At 41.4% G+C, this 22124-nt stretch overlaps 1 protein-coding gene across 1 annotated transcript in view; it reads left to right on the forward strand.

Annotated features, from left to right (window-relative positions):
- DGKQ (diacylglycerol kinase theta) overlaps positions 1-22124 on the forward strand; it is a 102772-nt gene that overhangs the window by 15053 nt on the left and 65595 nt on the right. Inside the window, exons 2-3 of the mRNA XM_072860536.1 lie at positions 11253-11332; positions 21857-21956. Of these exons, the coding sequence (XP_072716637.1) occupies positions 11253-11332; positions 21857-21956 (180 nt within the window). The remainder of the gene's footprint in view (positions 1-11252; positions 11333-21856; positions 21957-22124) is intronic.

The raw sequence follows: 22124 nt of genomic DNA on the forward strand, positions 1-22124 counted from the left end.
AATTACAGAGCTCAGATGTTAACAAAAACACTTCTTTTGGGTATCTATCCCTATAAATAGAGCTTGCTCTCATGTAAACAGTTCTGGAAATATGAAGTACAATGCAATCCACATTGTGTGGGGGGAAACTGCATTTTTATCAGACAGGGTTGTGCTGGTTTTGGCTGGGATAGAATTCATTTTCTCCATAGTAGCTAGTATGGGGCTATGTTTTGGATTTGTGCTGAAAATAGCGTTGATAATACAGGGATGTTTTAGTTGCTGCTGAGCAGTGCTTACACAGAGTCCAGGCCTTTCCTGCTCCTCACCCCACCCCACCAGTGAGCAGGCTGGGGGGCACAAGAAGCTGGGAGGGGACATGGCTGGGACAGCTGACCCCAACTGACCAAAGGGCTATTCCATACCATACGATGTCGTGCTCAGCATATAAAGCTGAGGAAGAAGAAAGAATAGGGGGGATGTTCGGAGTGATGGCATTTGTCTTCCCAAGTGACCATTACACGTGATGGAGCCCTGCTTTCCTGGAGATGGCTGAACACCGGCCTGCCCATGGGAAGTAGTGAATGAACTCTTTGTTTTGCTTTGCTTGCATGCGCAGCTTTTGCTTTCCCTATTAAAGTGTCTTTATCTCAGCCCACAAGTTTTCTCACTCTTACCCTTCCGATTCTGTCCCCTATCCCACCAGGGGGGAGTGAGCGAGCAGCTGTGCGGGGCTTAGTTCCAGCTGGGGTTAAACCATGACAAGTGTATATGCTGGTATCTCCATTTAAAGGAGAAGCAGGTATGGCTGGTTAGTTGGTAAGACCGGAGAGTCCTGGAGAGAGAAAGGACCTGGCAAGTACAAGTAATCTGTAAGGATGCTTAGTAAATGTTTGTAAAACCTTAACAGGTTTCTCATTTCTTCTGGATTTTCAGAGGAAGAGGATCCACAGTGTGGTCTCATTGAACTGTAAGATAATCAAAGGCCCAAGGTTTCTCACCGCAGTGAGGGAGGAGGGTGTTTTTAATGCCTGACTTCTTAAAGCTTTCAGAGATTTTTCCATTCCTGTCTTGCCATTGTTTGAAATGTTCTGGGAAGACCAAAGCTTATAGTCACAGCTTTCCTGGTGACATTTAGCAAGCATTGCACAACAGACTTCTAAACTTAAATTAGGTTGTGTTTTTGTCTGAGAGAGCACACCAATATTGCATACAGGTCTTTGCATGTTTCTGCTGAATTGGGAAATAAGCTGGCAAGGTCCATGTACTGCATCCGGCATTCCTTTCACTGAATAGTCACAGTATTCAGGCTGGCCTGTGGTCATGGTCCTAAACAAAAAAGCTAAATGTGTCTGTGTTGGCAAGCTGCTACAATGGAAAAGGAGCTCAAAGCTGTGTAACAAATGTAAAAGTTAAGTCCCACAAAATTCCAGTGAAAAGAGAGCGTTGCTTTTAAGTTACTTATGAAAATAGCATGTCCTCCATCAGCTTGAATGGTCCTGTCTGTATAAGCAGTCTGATAACAGTGTGTTTTATATAATAATTTAAAAACATTGAGATTTTAAAAAAAAAAAAAAAGTCTTCAATCTGTGACTACTTAGCCTTTCCTCAAAGGCATTTCCTCAAAGCTAGTGTCTTCTAATTATCAATGGATCTCTTCCGTGAATGCAAAGGTGGTCCTGCTGAGCAAATAGCCTGCTTGCAGGACCGAGGACAACTTCAGAAGTGAGTGAAAAAGCCCCTGAAGGGCTGAGACACTGTAATATTAAGCCTGTATTTTGGTTTCTGGCATGTCAGGCACATGCTATGGAAGAGCAGGAAGAGAGGAGAAAATAACCTACTTAGTTATGACCAAAATAAACCTTTGTTTTGATAGAGTTAGACTGACTTGGCCTGAATTGTCTTGGTGCTGATAAGCCCTTTAAGTCCCATTGATTCATTGTTTGGAAAGTAGAGACTGTTATTGTTGTCTTGCATAACAGCTTTGAAGCTTTGGTTTACTCCCTGGCTTTGCTAGATTTCTTGTTTGTTTTTTCTCTGTCCATCTATAGGCAGTTGTCCTTCGTCCTTCCGTCTTTTAAGTACACTGCAGTAGCTATGCTTCCTGCACTGGGCATCCTGGCCATTGTGTGCATGGGTGTACTTTTATTAAACTAATTTGAGCAAGCTGATTCTTCCATGTTCAGCTCTTCTGTACCTGGCTTCCTTCCCCAAGCGCTTGTAACCAGCCTCTTTGTAAACCAGTGCTGCTGTTTCATGACTGAGAGCCCTGGCAGAACTGAGGTGGAAGCTAAGACATCTCTACGAATGCTGGCAAACAAAATGGGAATTTTGGAAGCCTTTCCAAGTCCTGGACTACAGCAGTTTGGTTTGGTGATCCACCAGAAGGCAGAGGGCTCTGCTGTGTTTCAGGGTAACCCAGGGGAAAGTGGCTGGACTGAACAAATGTTTGCATCCCTTCCTTAATAAGAGGGCTAATAAGAGAACATCTTGTTTTCTCTTATTCTAGTAGTGATTGCCAGTGCTTTTAAAAAAGAGCTGTTTTCTCTTGCTGAGCACTATCTTTTTTCTTTTTTCTTTTTTTTTGTGAGGGGAGGCGTGAGAATAACCACTTGAAAGACTAGGTAAGATTTGCCACTTTATGTGGTTTTTTGCTGTCCTTTCTGTTCTGCTGTCAGTAAGTGTCCAAAATAAGCCTCTTTGACTTGTTAAAATAACCAGCACCTTGCCTCGCTAAGGTACCTAGCTGCAGAAATAGTTGGAAAGAGAAAGGCAAATGAACAGTTCTTCACAGCTGCAGTACCCAGGGCAAGAAATGGGTATAAGTTGTAATAAGGGAGGTTTGGTTTGGACATCAAGCACCAGGCTTCTAACTGTAAGGACTTTGGAGGACGTAGAGTTGGCTGTGCAGAGAGGCTGTCTCTCCTGGGTGGGTTTTTGTAGCAGGTTGGGCTGACACTTGTCAGGAACATGGACAGACTAGCTGAGCTCTTGAGGTCGCTTGCTGTAAAAATTAATGTGTTACCTACGTGCTTTCATTACAGTTACCTCTGAGACATATTGAGATTCATGCCCAAAGTAGTAAATATTTTTGTAGAAATTATTTTGACAGCGTAGGTATGTGGCACTGTCTAAACTATAACGTGAATGTTTGACATCATCTGAGCAGAGTTGTTAACTACTCTTCTATGTTTCTCCTTAGAATGAGTTTTGGTTTGCAGATCTGAGAATAAAAGGATGAAAATCCCAATGCTTCCCTCATCGTTTGGGCTCAGGAATGTCCTCATCTCTTCCTTCCTGGCAGCTGTCTTCTCAGGAGCAAATAATGCAAGACCACTAAATTCCCACAGTCATTTGTTTTGATAAATGCCAAGACTTTTCTGTTAATTGCTGAATTTGTAGCATTCTCAGGCTTAGCATCTGGAGTAGGAGAACATTTTGTAATTCTGAGGAACATTCGTATTCTGAAGAATAGCTCTGACTTTGGAGAGAGGAAATGCCTCTAATTGCAGAATAGGTTACAATAATGGCTTGATATAGCATAGGCAAATTCAAATACTCCCTCTTGTTCTGGACTGTTGATGCCTTATGTAAGTTTGTAATGTGGAACAAAGATTTGTAGTAATTGTGTCTGTTTAACAAATACGTATGTTGCTAGAAGCACTGATTGATATCTTTTCTCATCACTAAACTTTACAGAAAGCCTGGGAATGTTTTTGAGGGTATAATTTACCCCTAATTCATTATTTCACTTGATAAAAACAAGATGTATGTTACATGGTCTAATTTATAATCTGGTGTATTGAAGTAAAAGAATTTTGGCTTCTGTAAATTGTTGTGCTTTAGCAAGCTGAAAGGAGTCATGCTGATTTACAGCATGTGAGAGTCTGACCTTAACTCTTCAGACTATGGAGTTAGATGCACTGCACTCTTAACAGTAATGCTGTCTACAGGAGTTAATGAAAATGAAAATTACTGAAAGTATTGAAAAGGAATTGAAAAAATCACCCTGCTGGAGTGAATTACCCCTCTGGAGTAAATAGCATAAGCTATTATTCTTTCTGTAGTACCTTTTGCATTTAAAACATAGTCACATTTTCAATGAAGCACAAATCTTGAAGCTGCCCTGTGTATCCTTTGTGCTGCCCTGAGACGGCTGCTAAACTTGACAGCTCTGATTTCTCGCTGAGGTCGGTGGTCTGTTGCACCAGGCATGTGGTAGTGTAAAAAGTGCCTGTGCTGTCACCTTCCCAAGGGGTCCACCTAACCCCAACAGTTCCCTGGAGAAACAGCCACAGAGTCATACTCCTGGTGCTCGTCACCCTGGAGTTTGCAGCCAGGAGACAGGTGGTTCTTGGATCCATCCACTAGCAATGCGGGCTCTGACCAAAGTTATCACAAGGTGCATGTCTGTGATCTTGTCCTTTTGCCACCTGTAAGGAGCTGGACTTTTTGTGTACCCCTTCTCTTCAAACAATTGCCCCTCTCTTGGGGCAGTCAGACTTGGGGCAATTGTGGCTTGTTGCAGTCTTCTCACGGCTAAGTTGGGAAACGTGTGGTGGGAAGAGTTAAGGGGCATGGTCCTGTTTTTTCAGAGACCTGCCTGCTTTTGATTGGCATAGAGCGTTGCTCCTTGCAGCTGCTGGGATTTGTTCAGAGGGAAAAAGAAAAATTTGATTACAGATGAGTTTTCTTTGACGTATAAAATGCAGTAATGAGCTGTCATGTGAAAAAGGAGGAGAGAGAATCTTGCAGCGTTGGGGTTTATGATAAAGAGTGGAAGTTGCCTTAAAGCTGGAGATGGGGAAAGCATAATTGTACCACCTGCATCTGGTCCAGGAAGCTATTTATAAATATGTGTTTGATTTTTAAAATGAATACTTCAAATTTTTAAGCCTAAAATGTTTGTGACTAGAGAGAGACATTCCAGTTCAGGGTAGGATGAGCAAAGTTGCACTTTAGATACCTGATGAGGACTTTGTCCGTGTTTCTCCATCTACTATGTTTCATCTTTAAAAAAAGATAACCTTTTAAAGATGATACGTGTTTGGATAGGGATCATCCATAACACTTGCAGACACCTGTTGTTGGAAAAAAAAGCTGCCCAATATTTAATCTGGTAGAAGCTTTTTTTTTGTCCTGTATAATTTCCATGCACTCAAGAAAATGTAGACAACATTTGCCTGGCCACCCAAAGGGTAGTCCAGTGCCAGAGTCAGTTGCTATCCATAACCACAGCCTTTTCTTTGTCTTGTTTTTCTGAGAATCTTAGCAGAAGACAGATATAACCGAAGGTACTGTGCATGGAAGGTTCCCTCTGGAACTGAAAGTTGGCCTTCATGACGTGTGAAATGCTAAAATAAAACCACACTGACTGCAGGCCTGGGTTTGGGTGGCAGACAAAAGCAATAGAGGGAAGCAATGAACTTGAACAAGGTTGCAGGTGGATTCGTGGCAGCAAAGTCTTAGTAGGGTACGTGCTGCTCAACTGTTTCATTAACAACCCACCACCCCTCCTACAAAGGCCATTAATGAGCTGAGAGTTCATGTTGGACATAAGCTGCTGAGGATTGCAGAAGAATGGTTTCAGTGAATTAATTTTAATCTACTATTTTATTACCTGGGGTCAATGAATGTAGTGTGATGTGTATGAAGGGGGGAAAAATACTCTTACAAGTTGATGAGCCTTGAGTCAGCTTTTACAGATCAGGCAAGAAATGAAGTTAGAGTTGTAATGATGTGTCTAGGGAAATATGCATCCAGTGTGTAATTGTCAAAAAAAGGCAAACTGAATACTAGGCGTTATTAGGAAAGGAATGGGGAGGAGTGGCACAAAGCCACCTCTGTGCCACGGTATAAACTCACAGTGTGTATGTACTGTCTATGCAGTGGCTGAGCTGCTGTCAAGTCCATGGGAGTTTCATGCATCCATTAGATCTTCAAGGAGGCATTTTCTTTTCTTTTTTTTTTTTAATCCCCCTTGTAATTCTTTCATGTAATCTATGCAAATTTATAGGGCTTTTTGTAGACGATTGTAGAGAGTTTTCATTTATGTAATACTCCTACATATATCAGGCCATTCGGTCCAGTAAACTCTCCAAGACAGGGACTTCTTCCAAGTCTTATGTTTAACAAGGTGCTCCAGAGAATTACTGCTTTTCATTTAGTTTTATTTATATTCACATTCATGATCTGAGTATGTTCTTTAATGCATTGCACTGAAATTTTTCCAGAAATGAAAAATTTATTGTGCACTCATAGCTGGGGAAACCATTCTGAGTTACTAGGCCATTCCTGGCTGAGATAACGATTTGTTTTAAAAACAAGAATAAGCCCTTTAGTCAACTAGGTCATTCAGTAATCTATAACCTTTGTTAAAAGATTAGAAGAAACTTTGGCCGGCGCTTGCTGGGAGTTACAGTTTGTGCAGGTGAGCAAAACACGAGTGAGTGAGTTACGGCACTCACAGATAACGCCAAACAAAATGAAATTATGATTTGCTAAGTCATCCAGACAGTATTGAGGAGTTGTGGTGTTGTCACTTCATGTCAGGGTCTGAAATTTTCCCAGTGCTGGCTCTGTGACGGGCAGTTGGCCAAAACACTGTGGTGTTTCTTGTGAGTTACTGAAGTTTGCTGTAGGTCTTCCGGGCACCAGAGCACGCAGGGTGTGCATGGAGAGAGCGCTCAGCTGCAGGAACTTGCCTCTGGCTTTGGGTGCAGGAGCTCTCTGAGAGTCCTCAGTGTGACCTGTGGCAATGAGAAAGGTGCCACAATGAGAAGGGAACGAGTCTTAAATAAAGACTAACATATTAAAATATAAATTTACAAATAAATCTATGTTTGAAAAACAGCAAAACTGAATTATGGTGAGTATCTCCTCAAAGAGGAGACAAAAGTAATTTGCAACACCTTCTAGGATTTTGCTCAGGACTGGGTGGTCTTCTCCAAAGTGGGAGAAGATTGTGTGTTAAATTTGGTATTTCATAAGCGATTCTCACCCAGCAATCATTTGCATGGGACACTGATACATTGCTAGTCTGTACAAGACATAATCCACCTTTTTCTTTTTCCCACTTTTGGGATCTACTTTGAAGTCTGTCTTGAGGGCAGAGAGAAAAAGGGTTATATGGAAAAAGCATGGCATATTGGAGGATGAAAATAGCCCTTGCTTTGCTAGCAAATGTTAAACAGCTCATGAGTTACAGCAATGCCCAGCTTTTATCTCCTGCCTTCCTAGGGAAAGCTGGAGGGAGATGTTTTCTGTTTCCTTGCAAGTGTATGTCGGAGAGCTACTGGCTGTATGTTCAGTCGGTGTTGCTGTATGTACGCATTGCCTTTTTCTTTATTAAATTACTATGTCAAACAAGATGTGATAGGGGAAGTGGCCCTGGGAAGTGAAGGCTCATGGGCAGAGGCTGCTGTAAAGCCACACCTTGTGCTCCATGTGGACAGGGAGCAGTCCTGTGATGCCTGATGGCCACCTGGCTTCTTGCTGTGCATTGGGAATATCTAATTTTTCATATGAATTAAGTCATTTATTATTGAGTAAAGGAGGGGAGCAAGGGAAATTTGTCAAATGCAGTTGCTGCTGTATGCCTGACCATATAGTTAGGTGCTCAGAAAGACCACATGAAGTCCCCCAAACCTGCAAGTAAACGATTTTGTGGATTCTGTCAATGTCTCTTGAAATCACATCTGTTCATCTTCCCTCAGTGTTGTATAGCTTCATGCAGCTTAAATCTGGATATAGGTGCCTTGTCTTCAAAGTCCAGTTTGAAGGTTGCAGGCACTCTTTTCTTCAGATACACCTCAAGTGTTTGTCTCGCCCTTCATCCATGCTGTTAGATACTTTTGGCAGTGCTTAAAATGCTTAGTTAAAGGATGCACTGAGTGCTCCAGCCTTTCAAGCCTGACTGCAACCGTTAGTTTTGTATACAGTATCTGAAAGCTGCAATGGAAGTTGCTTTGTTTTGACTTAGGCAATCCATAGATGTGTCTGCTAGTAGCTCGTAACTGAGTTTGTACGTATGAAGAAATCCTCTTCCTATAAATAGAACAGCTTGTCCTCTTCCTTTTCCTTTAAACACTTTTTCCTCAAAATTTTGCATTTCATCTCCTGAAACTTCACACAGTGTCTTCTGGCTTGTTTTTGTTGGTGAAAGATCACCCCTTAAAAACCAGCAAACCTCTCTGGGCTGTCAGAACTTGAGGCTTAATTGTGTTGCCTTTCTGGGACTACTGATACCATTTAGGATCCTCCCCCCCCAGTATTGTTCATGCTTCAGTTTGGCTTGCTGTCTCCCCCCCCCCCCCCCTTTCTTTGAGGAGTGTGGAAAACAAAAACAAAATGGTGACTCGTAAGAGTTAGCTCACCCCCTGAGGAATTTTGTGGGACACGTAGCCAGAGCGCATCCTCCCTGCCGAATTGAAGGCATGTGACAAGCAGAGGAGGTGTGTTTGAGTGAGTGCCTCCTGAAAAATGAGTGAAAATCTTCCATGGAGAATGTTACAATCTCTGTTTGGGCACTGCTGATCTCCTGCCATTTGTCTCCTGATATTCCTTAATTTGATTCTTTGCAAATGCTTCAATCTTTCCCTTGAAATTCTAGAAAATTCATTATTTTGCTTGTTGTCTTTTTCTGTATGCACTCAGTCAAACAATTAAAACTTTTATGCACCTTCCTATTTTACTCCTTGTCGGAAACCTTCATTCACCTTTTGATTTCAGTGCTTGTCTGAAGTTGCTGGCTTGAGTTCTTCTGTAGTATATTTTTCTGTACCATGTGACTGTTTCCTCAGCTGAACCATGAGATGCTGTCTTTATGCAGGACCATGTTTTGCTGCTTCTGTCACCACAAAGAGAAAATTGAGTGGTATTGCGTAGTGACCTGAATTGTCTGAATAAATGGAGAACATCTCTCAAGGTCCATGCCTATGGAAGGAGCCTCACTTGTATCGGCTGGTTGGGAGCTGCCTTCTCTGAATTCCCGGAGGTGTTGTGTAGGGCTTGGTTAACTTGTGTATTGAGTTATTGTGTGTGCACTGAAAATAAAGCTAGAAGCTACTTGGAGATACTGGTCTTGCAGACTTCAGTTGCCTGCTGCTTCTTGCAGATTATAAAATTTCTGGGAGCAATCTGCAGTGCCTTGCTCTGTTCTTTCCTTTCTAGTCCACCGGCTTCTGAACCAGAAAAATGAGGGAAAACAGTGCCATTTCACTGAATTTCGTTAGTCACTGTTGCTTTCTCCTTGACTAGCTCTCACCCCTTTTTGAAGTTCTTGACAGCTGCCTGTTTATATTTAAAGCCTCATATTGTTGCTTTTTGTGGGTTGGAGCCATGAGAACCTTTGTCACCATGCTTCTGCCTGCAGAGGTCGGTCCCCCTCACCCAGACAGGTTCAGCTGAGTTTTGGGCACCACCTGTGAAACAGTGAAGAGACTGCCTAAACAAATGGCTGGGGCAAATGTCTTCTGGCGGTGGCAGGGTGTATGTCATAAATTTAAGGCTAGTTGGTAATGGGCAGGTAGCTTTTCTCCTGCAGCCTCTGCAGACCTGCTCTCACAGCAACCAGCTGACCCTCCTAAAAGCATCAGTAGAAATGTTGCGGAGACCTGAGGAGAGAGTAGGTAACGTCCGTCTGCATCCGTGTTGTGATAACATACATAAGTATGATAAGTATTCACCAGTTCTCTGTGTGGGGTCATACCTGTTTTCTGGAGCAGGAGATGCGTCTTCCTCTGCCCGGACAATCACTTTGTTCTCTTTGATCTCCTCTGTGCTGATGGGCTGTGTGCTCCTTCCTCCCTGGCGACTACCTCCACAAATGTGTTGGGCATCTGCATTTTCAGCTCTGAGAATCTGTTGTATCATCCCTTCGTTGACTGTTTCCACCCCTTGTCTGCCACATTTAGTCCGGAATGCTCTCAACACTTCATAGCACTCAGCAGAAGGTTTGGATCTGCTCTGTTCCCACCTTCTTTCATCAGTGCAGTAGTCACTCTGTGTTCAACCATGGATGATGAATAACACGTTTGTACGCAGTGGTGACTTGCAGCGCTACTGCTGCTTCTTTTTCTGACTTGCAAACTAATGAAAAACAGACGTCTGCCTACTGCTCACATTAAGATGAGCACCAATGTGAAAGGGGTCATCCTTCTTTTTGTGCCACCAAAAGGAAAGGTTACTTTGCATGGACTGGCAGTAAGCCACACTGAGAAGTGGACCAGGATTTTAATGCTTTAGTTGGCATGGGAGAAGCAGTGTTGTGAAATCAGAAGTCAGTGAGCTGGAGAAGGAGGAGGAGAGGAAAATTTTCTGCTTTTGATGGCACTAGCACATAGAACCAGTAGCGGCAGTGGGCTGCAGATGGGAAGCTTGAAGCGCATGGCGTTTTTTTCAGTTGCTGGTGAAACTTAGGAGGTGATACAGCATGCTTCTGAAAAGCAGGGACACGCGAAAACCTCCTGGTACAGCAGCAGTTGCCACTGGCAAGCGATCTTCTGTGCAGGCACTGGGAGAGGTCTGCGCTTCCACGCAAGGGTTCAGGGCCTGAGCATCAGTGTAAGGCTTCACGCTTGAACTTGTGGAGAGTAATTCTGAAAGGAGGAGGAGACTAAAGCTGTAGCTGCATGACTTATTAGTTCCTAATTAATATGAGGTGGTGGGAGTGAAATAAAGAATCCCTTGTTTTCTTTGCACAGCTTAACATCATGTAAAACCATGGTAAGAAGCTGTGGAAAATATCACGCCCATGAGAAAGGACTTTTTCAAACACTGTCTTGCTTGAAAGTGTGCTTTGTGGAGCTCAGGTGGAATTCTGAACCTGTTGCTTCCATGGTAAAAGAAATAATTAGTTGCTCTTGACTTTCAAAGCTGCATGCAACCGGTGACCTTTAATTTAATCTCCTTCATCCATTACGCTCAGTGTGTAACAATGCTGTGTTTTCCCCCATTTATTCCTGTCACATGCAGTAGCTTGTAGAATAATGCACTTTCAAACATGTCCATCTGCTTTGGCTACATCAAAGAGCTGTTTTGGACTTCAAACTGTTTAAAATCTCTTTTGAAATTTAAGAGCTCATTTTGGTGCTTCTGGAGAGAGAGTGTGGGAGAGCATGGCTTGCTGTAGGCCTGTAGTGCATTTAATCACAAGCAAATGTGATTAAAAAGATTTCTTCCTAATTGTATTTGACTCTCTATGATTTTTTGACTTTTTCACAAAGTCCCTTGTTTATGAAGACTTGTTTATGATTCTTACTTTATTTCCACAGTTTGCAACTTCATGTCTCATGAAAAGTGCCTCAAGAATGTCAAGATACCATGCTCATGTATTGCTCCCAGCCTTGTAAGGGTGAGTAAGCACACACTGCCTTGTCTCTTTCTTGGGATAACAGCACAAATTTATCACTAACGAACATGGTGTAGTACAGCGGTGGCTTGTTAATATCGTAATGCTTAAATCAATTGTGTTACTCATCACTGAGACTTTTACAGCTGCTCAAAGGTGAAGTTACATTTCCTTTGAAAAGTCCCTGCCATGGGCAGCTGTGGATAGTCTGTCTTTGAAGAGCAATTACTTGCATTCTTTAAATGTTTCTAGATGTTCTTACTTGTGTGTCATTACCTGAAAGCCTCGCAATAATGGAGTGGGGTGACTGATATCAGTGCTCTCAGAAAACCTGTGTGTCACACTAAGGAAGAACTCTGTTCTTCTCTGTCATACTAAAGAACCACCACATTTTTTACAGCAATTGCATCTTACTGGGAAAATGCTAAAGCTTCTCTGCCTGGGGAAGGGGCTGTGTTTGGCTTCTATTAATTGCTGCATCTTAAGAATTTGCTTGTTTATTGTGTTCAGAGAATAAAGCCATTGCATTAAAAGCATAGGATTTCAAAGCCAAAAAATCAGAGGGCAGGACTTTAGTTGATGGTAATAATTCAGATTTATTTATTTTGGTAATTAATAAATTACTTGCTTTCAGATGCCCTGTGACTTTTTCCTCCCACAAGACTTCATGCTTAAGAGATTGCTTTTAAAGGGTGTGAAAGATGAATCAACTTTAAGGATAATAGGATGCAACTAAAGTATTAAGAAGTTAAATTGAGGAGAAAACAAAGTGTATTGTTTGGGATACTTGGGAAAGGATGATGGAAAAGGACAAAAAGGGAAGAAGGAGATGAGAAACTTATTGGAGAACTAGTAAAACACTACAAATACCTTAATGAGCCAAATGCGAAAGTCAAATGAGACATGGCTGTAAAATCGGAATTGTGTGCACTGCAGACCTCACTGACTAAAAGCATGTTTACAGGAACACATTGTGTCAACCCGGGAACCTGTGAAGGGGAGCTGATTCCCTTCTTTGTATTCTAAAAAGCTTTACAAGTTCCCTTATGTTGTGGAAACCTATGTGGGGGGTGAGATGGGAAAGTTTAAAACAATATGTAGCTCGAGTTACAGGAATTGGATAGAGAGAAATTAGTCACTCATTTTTCTTAAATTTGCTTTGTCTAGATGGTAATGCTGTTAGGCTTTGCTAAACGCTTCCTCTTGCCCACATACTTTTCTTCTTGAGAGGTATAGCTTAGGTGGCAAAAAGGTGTCTGATAAATAGAAAGTTGCCAGTGAAATAGTAAGAAATATTGCTCTAAGTCTCAGAACCCACAGTAAAGGGACATGTAGATAGTGAGAAATGCTATTACTAAGAATTAGCATCTAGTACTGTTTCAGTATCTGGCGATCAGTCATTGCAGCATGGGAAAAGGAACGATGAGTCAGATGATAAAGGTATCTTTGCAAGGGCCTTTGGAGGATGATACAAATCCAACTGGGAAACATTCATTTAATTCAGAGTGTCAGTTGTAAACATTTGTGACTGCTTCTTTTGTGAATTTGCTCTAAATTTAATTCATTTTTCAAAATAGTATTTTTTTCCTTTGCTTTTGCATGGTAAAAATCCTGCATTTAAACTTACTAATGTTTCCACTTGCATCGTCATGGATATCAGTGTAGTTTTTTTCTTCTTTTGCCAGTGCCCATTCTCTACCTGCCCCAGCACATTAATTTTATCTAATTGTTTGTTTACATGTAAAATCTAACTATCCTTGCTGTGCAGTAGAATTTGTTTTATCTGTTGTTGTCAGCCCTCAAAGCTGTTTGCAGTTCAGCATTGCTGTATTTAGCTGCAAAGAGTCTTCTGCATTATCCGTGTTGAGCTATGACGATAATGTTTTGAAAATACTGAATTGTGCTGTTCTTTCTGGACAGTCTTGTCCTCCTTGACGTGGTCATCCAAGTTGCATTAATCCTGGTCTGCTCTGCAAGTGAAGTCTGCCATATGGGAGATGTCGTTTTGTGTGCAGGCTCTGTCGAAGTAAATATTGAACTTGGCATTTGCTTGAAAACATAACAGAGCAAAAACCAAATGATAATCGTTTATAGAATGTGTGGAAAGTTTATTTTCTTAATCTCCCTGCTCTCCTTTCAGATTATTTATTATTTATTTATGAAAAGGTCCAATGTAGGAGGGAACATTGGTGGGATTTTTTTCTGATAGTTCCTTCTAGTATGTCAATATTCAGTGTATTACAGAAATGAGATTTTTTTTTTTTTTTTAAATCCCCTGGGTTTCATCTAGAGAAGATGGCAATTGCTAAAGCTCATCGGAGTGTGTGTCATTTGATACTAAGTCAAACTGTCAGAGAGTAATTTTTCAGCAGATGTTTCATGGAAACTTTTATTCCTGAGAGTAGGGTTTCCTTCCCAGGGTCCAGTAAAGGCCCACAGAGTCACAAGCACGGCATGACTGCATCCAGCCTCAGACCATTCTTGACGAGTTCACTCTTAAGGCTGCCCTAAGAATTTTTTTGTGCTATTGTTAATCATTATCATCTGCATTTAGTATTCCGGACTGGATCCAGGTCATGGTGTTTCAAAACGACTTCATGGATCAGTCTTCTGAACAAGTTTGTGTTTTTATGTTTTGCAGGGGATATGATTTGTTTCACTGGTAAGGTCTTGGCAACTATTCCAAGTTCAAACCTTCTCTCCCCTACATTCCCATAAGTATTTTCCTACTCTGAGGTATGTGTTTAAAAAAAAAAAAAAAAAGCGGGGGGGAGGCAAAAAAAAACCCCATCCCCAAAACACCCAACACCCAACAAAAACCAAAACAACACTGACAATGAAATCTCTCTGAGTGTGAAATGTGAAGTTTTATTTTCCCATGTTGGTTTGGAATTGAAGCTGTATTACAAGTTTTTTGCCCCTTAGATTTGCCATAGAAGTGTGTGTGTGTTTTCTATATAACTGTTCTTTGAAAACTAAATGGAAGTTAGGCATTTGCTATGCTTGTTTTTCCTTGTTGGGTTGGTGCATTGCTGTAATAGTTTCTGAACGTTTCCACTTCAAGAAGGGTTGATAGGCTGCTCATTAAACTTTCTTGTGTGCTTTTGTTCGTAAAGCCAGGCTGTCTAGAACAGAAGAATGCTGGTTTAGGTCATTAGCTTATCCTGAAGCTTTCTATGCTAAAAATAAAACTTGGCTTTGTAGTTCAGAACATGGGTAGCAGCTGCGTTCACAGGTTGTGATAGTGAATGGGAACATTGTGCTCGCGGAGGTCTCTGCTCAGGCCTGCAGGTGTTGCCCTTGCCTGCTGACCTGAGTCTCTCCCTCTGTCTGCTGGATTCAGCTGTGTGCAGGTGGCTATTTGGATCAGTTCCTCGTGAACTGAAAGCAGAAGAGAGGAAAACAGGATACTTGGGTTAGGGTAAGTCCCCCTAACCCCCTTCTGATAATCTGTTCTGTATTGGATACTTCATACTTTGTATACACAACAGCAGCATCTCATTTTTCTGTAGCTGAAGGACTTCTGTACTGGGACACAACCTTCCCCCCCCCTCCCCCTTACTTTCTCTCCCTACATCTCTTCCCTGCCGAACAAGCAATGGGAAGCTCCAACCAAGTGGGAGACGAAGACCATCAAGGTTTGGTTACTGCTTCACTTGCCTTGAAATAATAAATCCTGCAGTCTCATTCAGCTGTCAGAAATGTCTGATGGATTTTTGTGTGACTGCCTCAGAGAATTAGCTTTTAGGGAATGTTGTTGCAAATGGCTCATAGACATTTTAACAAACGGGAAAGAGCTTGGCAAGCTGGGAAGGAGAATTTGATGTGGTTGGATTGGGTGGGAGTTCTGAAGAGTACAGGGGAAAAAAATCAGAATCCGATTTTGGAAAACGATTCCTTGGTGGTAGTTGCAGGTGTTGGAGGTTTTATATCAACATGGGTTAAAAGAAATAAGCTGGTTGCCATATTATTGTTACATCTCATCTTCAAATTACTGTATATTTGGCATGCATCAATCAAAGGACTTTTTATCTTGCCTCTCTTGTATCTTTTTGGTGGTGGTGGTGGAGTTAGATGTGTAACATGAACTTGACTTCACAAAATACATGCTTAATATTTTTATTTGTTTATATATTACAAAAACAAGTTTGGGAAAGTTCTTTTTTTTTTCTCTCTCTCCTTCCCCTTTTATTTTTCCGTGATAAAGAGGCTTTGCTGGTGTGAGGGTTTTTTCACAGGGTGTCCTAACAATGGTTGGACCCCCAGCTGATCTTTTTAGTAGGGCCTGTAGCGATAAGACAAGGGGTAATGTTTTTAAACTGAAAGAGGGTAGATTCAGACTAGATATAAGGAAGAAATTTTTTATGATGAGGGCGGTGAAACGCTGGAACAGGTTGCCCAGAGAGGTGGTAGATGCCCCATCCCTGGAAACATTCAAGGTCAGGCTGAACAAGGCTCTGAGCAACCTGATGTAGTTGAAGATGTCCCTGCTTATTGCAGGGGGGTTGGACTAGATGACCTTTAAAGGTCCCTTCCAACCCAAACCATTCTATGATTCTATGATTTTATCTGGGCACTTGCTGGATAGCCCTGACCACCTTCACTGGGAAGGTCCGTCTCTAGTTTTTCAAAGCTTGACCCATACCTGTGTTGTTTGAGCAAGGCAGTTGCTTGGAGTGTAACAGCTGCATGGCATAATTTAGAAGCCAAATGAGGTGTAAAACTGCTTGCTGGTAATCTTGGCACTGCACCGAGGTTTCTTCCTTTTGCTCCCCAAAGTGATAGTCACTTTAACCCTGAGGTTAAACGGAAGGGCTAGCACGTCCTAGTTCATAAACTCAAGAGTTTATTATGATCTATTGAAACTTGATGCAAACTGCCTGGTAGCCCATGAACTCCCAGACAAGCCCTGTTAGCTGTATTGATGACTCTTCAGGGTCACAAGTGGTATGGGATGTTGCTGTTTCTTTTCATTCTTAATCTTTATCTGGAAAAAAGGAGATGGACATTGATTTCAATGTAGCAATAAAAGCAAGGAGTGGCTGTCTTTGCATGTCGTTTTCGCTTTCCAGTACAAAAAATGCTAGTCCAAGCAACTCTTAATTGCAGTGGAAGGCTCTTACACAAGTCTCATTTTCTACTAGAAGTATCATATAGTCCTGATTTGAAATGGTATGAAATTCACTGTATAGTTCCCATTACAAAGGGTCCTTGAGGGCTTATAGATAAGGCCTAATGTCCTTGTTGCAGAGATCTGTAGGATGGAGAAAAAAATTCCTGGCTATGGTGAGGTCGCATATGGATGTGTGCATTATTCCCTTCCATTAGCCGCAGTTGAAATTTTGATAACTAAGTATTTGAACTAAGTATTTGATTTTCTTGATTTTCAAATCTTTTGCTACTAAAGCAGAGAGGTTTCAAGCAAATAGAAGGGCTGTTTGTGATTACTGAGTAGTAACTAAGTAATTGAAAAGATGTCAATACTGGGAAAAGTTGAATCATGAAGTTGTTAGCTTTTCTCAGAGAGGGTGTGGTCTAGACACTTAATTAACCTGGACAGAATAATCGTGGGGTGTAGACGGGTGTGATTACCATATCTGCCTCTAGAGCAAAAGTTTTTGCTGTCAGAGTGAACCTTAGGAAGTACCTTTGCACTGGAAACATCAGAATCTATAGAAGATGTTCTTGTTTCAGAAACACCATTATAATTTGCATAAGCAGGTTTGGGTTTTTTGACCTTATGTTGAGAACAGTCTTTGTGAAAGACCCTGTGTGACTACCCATGTGGGCATTTCATGAAGATACTTGCTTCCAGGCTGGTTGTACTTACCCTTAAAATGCTACAGTGTTTTTGAATGAAAACTAGTGACCTTAAGTTAAATTCCTTTTGCTCAACCTTTGGAGGCTATTGTGAGAGTGTTTGTATCCTTATTTCTGTGTACCCTTTCCTACTTGGAAGCTGATCAGCCCCACGTTACTGTAGGTCACGCAGCTCTGCTTTCTCAGTCCCTCCGCTGTGTTTTGCAAAGTCCTGCTAAGTGCGAGTGTCTCCGATGTGATGGGGAAGGGGATGCGTGGGCAAAATAATATTTAGACAGAGGCCTAGGAAAAGTTTTTAGTAGGTTGGTCTTTTTTAAGAGCGCCCAAGACAGCAGCTGTCACTCTGGCATTTGGTATATCTGTATTTCTCTCGTTCCACTTTGAGCCTGGAAGTATTTGGTTCAGGATTCAGGCAAAAAACTTTCTTCTGCCTGAGTTGGTAGAAAAGCAGCTACACCTGGGTGAAGAATAGGCCTTCCTGGAGCTGTATTTTTCCCTGCTTGAGGTATCCAGAAGGTTGCAGACCAGTCAGACTTGACCTGACCTGACTCTATCTGCAAACCAGAGGGTTGTGTGGTAGCTGGGCTGCTCTGTACGTAGTGATTCCACCTCAGTGGAAGTGCACTTAAATTCATGATCTACTGTTGGCCACATGCTTGATACCCTGTGGTATTTCAGGATGAGGAATGATTTTAAAAGGCACTACCAAAAGAAAACAATTCTGTCCTTCCTTTTTATTCCAAAGTTTGGATGTTAAGAGCAGTTTGTTTCTGCTCTTTCTGTATGATGCAGAACTGCTGTGCACTTGCACAGATTGCACCGAAGGGGTTAGAATCTAAGTTTTAGGTTTCTATAGGATCAAATTTTATTACAGGCTGATATGAACTTTTATAGAAATGTGTTACATTCTGTAATGCTTTGGATTTCTTAACAGATGGCAGGAAACAAAATAGGAACTAAGAGTATCTTGTCCATGAGCGCAGAGTCATTCTGGAGCTTATGCTGGAGTGTTACCACTATACTTCCTGTTGATGGACTTCTGGTCAATACTGCAAGGGCATTTAGATGTCATTTAATGGTATTACTAGCAGAAATTTTCTGTATTTTTCTGCGGAAATTGATTTTAGTGGTTTGCAGAAAGTAATTTAAGTAGTTGTATTGGAAAAGTGGTTTTAAACTCTCATCAATTATTAACTTTCTCTCCATAGGCCACCTTAATGTGTCTGTACTTTGCTGTACTTACACAGGTGGATATAAATTAAATAATAATACAGAACATTTCATATTCTGACATGCTGCCTCACTGGCTTTCTCAGTCTGAGTTTTGCTTTTTTTTGTTTTGTGTGTGTTTGGTTGTTGTTGCTTTTTTAAATGTATTGGGTGCTTGGAACTTGTTCAGCAACAAAAGAAATGTAGGGAGCTGCTGAGAGGAACATGATGTGATTGATGAGTTCGTTATGTTGTACTTGCTCTTTTACCTTTTCTCTTTTTCTGTCTTATTCCCATCCCATTTCCCCACCAGCCTCTGCAATGGTTTTATACCTGTCACTTCGAAACCAGGTTAGAAAGACCACTCATAATAACCAAAGTTTCTTTGGCTTGTTTCAGAAAGGAAGAAGTTGAAGGAACAGATTTTTTCTTTTTTTTCCCCTTTTTCCCCCCACCCCCCCCACCCAACACTTAATTCAGCAAGTTGTTCCCTTCTTTTTGGTAGTGACTCGAGACTTCAGAGGACTGTCACCAGGGTCTGAACAACTGCAGAACTTAGACTTCATCTCCTTCCCTGAGTCTTCTAGATAAGTACAGTCAGACCCTGAGTAAGTTTGTGAGAAAGGGCTTTGACAGGAGTCAGTCTTTCCCAAAATCAGCACTGTTTTTCACAAAACTCTACTTTGATCCTTTGATCTATGGAGTGTCCTTTTTCTTCAGCAGAACCTTTCTGTGACAGTAATGAAAAGCCTGCATTTCTATGCCAGGTGTAAGATAAAATTAGCCAGGCTTATGGCCAGGGAAAGAAAAGTTATCTGTGTTTCAAACACCGTTTGTTGAGGGGATCGGATGGTCATGCTGGATGTCTGAAGCAGGTTTTTCACCACTCCAGAGCTAAAGAAGGTCTCCTCTGCATCTGATCTCAAGGGGAATACTGCCTTGGGCACGGCTGGCTCCGCTGTGCCTGGGGCTGTGGCGGGAGTAGGGCAGGCAGGTGACTTGAAGGTGACACTTGAAACCTGAAGACAGGTTGGGAAGTGCAGAAAAGCTTTCCTGAAAAAATCCCACCGGGTTTTTTCAGTACTACTCGCAGTTGCTGTGTCTGGCTGGGATTGTGCTCACGTAGCCATTCTTATTATCTCTTTCTGCACTTGAACTCACTGTGTAGGATGAATTTTGGGCAAGTGGCCTTCTCCCACTGAGCTGGCATTGCACTTCTATTTTTGGAGTGGTTAGAGCAAGAAAACAGCTCTGGCACTTTACCTCCAGAATAGCTGAACCAGGTAACTTGGATGTTACTGTACAGGGAGGTTTGGTTTTTCCTTTCTCCTGAAGAAGTAGCGTGAAAGTGCAAGAAAGGTGGGCAGGGATTATGAGCCTTGAACTTAATCTGAGGTAGTTTGATTGAAGTTCCCCAGGCTCTCCAGGAATTTTTTTTTTCCCCCCAAGGATATGTATTTTTTATAAACATGCATTATATGACTAGAGTATTGTGATTGAAAAAAAAAAAAAAAGGCAAACAAACAAAATAATGCGAGCCAACCATGAACTTCGTGTCAGTTAGAGCTGGAGGGCTGCAGAGAATGAAATTTCTGTTTGGGTTGATGGGAGTAGGAGGCAGACCCCAAAGCATGGTTTGTCTGTATTTTTAAATCCCGAACTCATACATAAAGTAAAAATTTGAAGCTTTTGGAGGCAAGGATGTTTTGTAATACATGGTGTTGGTGATACTGATATGAAATCCTTTCAGTAGGCTGGCTGGCAGCCCAGCGTGGTGGGGAGCTGGGATCTGGACAGGCAGTTTCCTGGTCAGTCAGGGACCAAGGATCCCTCCAGGCAACGTGGTCTGCTGGGGCAGTGAGCTGGTGACTCTGCTTGACCGGTCAACTGCTGTGCATCATCTTGTTCACATCTGAAAACATAGGCATATTTCATACCTCCCTTCATCCTCCTTTACCTCCCAAAGATTAATTCTGAGGAGGACTGGAGGAACCAGTTTGGGGGTTAGTGATTTTTCTTGATTAAACTTCCAGCAATGTTCCTTTCTCCTTGTGTTACATCTGGCAAAACTTTATCTCACTTATTTCATTGCACATGCTCAAAGTATGGGATTGTTTAGTGTAACTGTCCCCACGCTTCAGAAACACTGGTGGGAATTAGATCTTTATAACTGGAACGGGCTTTCTGGGTCATCAAATTCTGTGTTCCCAGTATGTGTCAGATTTGCTGCTAGTGGTTCCCAGGGAAACCCTAATATACAAGGAGAAAAATTCAAATCCTGCTCAATAACTTTGGAGTATTGTTTACTAGTACATCTGGGAGGAAAAGAAGCTATCTGTGACTACGTGTATCTAAAGTCATTATTTCCAGTTTTTTACTGGAAATTATTAATTTCATTTCACACCTAAATAAGCATTTATCAGCCTTTACTAGAAATACATATTTTTTTGTGATGCAAGAACCAGAAGATAAATCTGATATGTTTGTCATATCGGGAAGGGCATGTGAGATGCCTAATACTAAATACTAAGTCATGGCAAACTTTTATGGAAGTAATTTGGATTCTAGAATTTTAAAGATGCAATTATGCTTCTTTCTTCTAATGTGAATGTCAGTTTAACAAAGGTTTGCATCTCGTAGGAAGAGTGGTCTCTAGAACAAGCATAAAGCTCAAATATGTTTCTTATTCTTCATTTTTCATCTTCTCTTCTCTTGTTCTTTTGGTACCGTCACTTCCAGTCTTCATTATTAATAACTAAACAAGGGAAAAACTCTACCTTTTTAGGATAAGTGAATAGTATACTAGAAATACATTTGCTAAAACTGTTGGAACAGCTCTTCGCAAGAGGATATTGAAATGTATCATCTTCCACCTACAGTCAACAGGAACCTCAGTATGGGTGTACTACAGGAGCTGCCATCCAGGCGTTGAAGCTTTGGGGGGGCGGCGAGAAACCAGTGCTTTTGTCCTGACCAGACAGTTGGCTGGGCTGTATTTGGAGAAGAGGTGAAAGGCATGTGGAGGGCACTGCACTGTGGCAGCACTGAGCTTTTAAAAATTGTCTTGAGTGTGTCTACATGTGCAACTATTATCATCTTTATCACTTTAATCATCCTTGATTCAATTAAGAATACTTAGGAGAGGAACGGTGATTCCAGGTAAGTCGCACGGCGACCAGGAAACCTTTGGATTCACGGTACTGTGAATCATCAAGAAGCTGGCAGGCACTTAAAAATATATACATTACATATTAAACCCCAAGAATTTAAAAAATATTTTTTTAAAAAAATAATTATTTAAAATAAAGTATTTCAAATATATTTTTAACTATGAAATTTTTTTAAAAAGGATGATTTGCCTGTATATTTGTTCCCAGGCTTAGTTAAGTTTACGTTGTATATACTGTCCTGTCTTGCATGATAAAGCAGTTTCTGTGAATTGTAACTGGCACTTTGAAAGCTGTGGCTGATGATGTCTTACGCATTCTTCATTGGCAGGTTCCAGTTGCACACTGTTTTGGGCCTCCAGGACATTACAAAAGAAAGTTTTGCACTGTGTGCAGAAAGTCACTAGAGTCACCTGCCTTTCGATGTGAAGGTAAATTAAAAAAACCCTACTTGTACAGCCATCTGTGTGTTACCCAGTAACATACACTTTGCTTACATTGCGTACCTTGAGGGTATGTGTGTATACACACACATACACACATATACACTTACTGTGTTTGAGAGATTGTTGGGTTGTTTATCATCCACTCATTGATCG

Source organism: Ciconia boyciana, chromosome 4 (genome assembly GCF_034638445.1).
Source record: "Ciconia boyciana chromosome 4, ASM3463844v1, whole genome shotgun sequence".
Lineage (NCBI taxonomy): Eukaryota > Metazoa > Chordata > Aves > Ciconiiformes > Ciconiidae > Ciconia > Ciconia boyciana.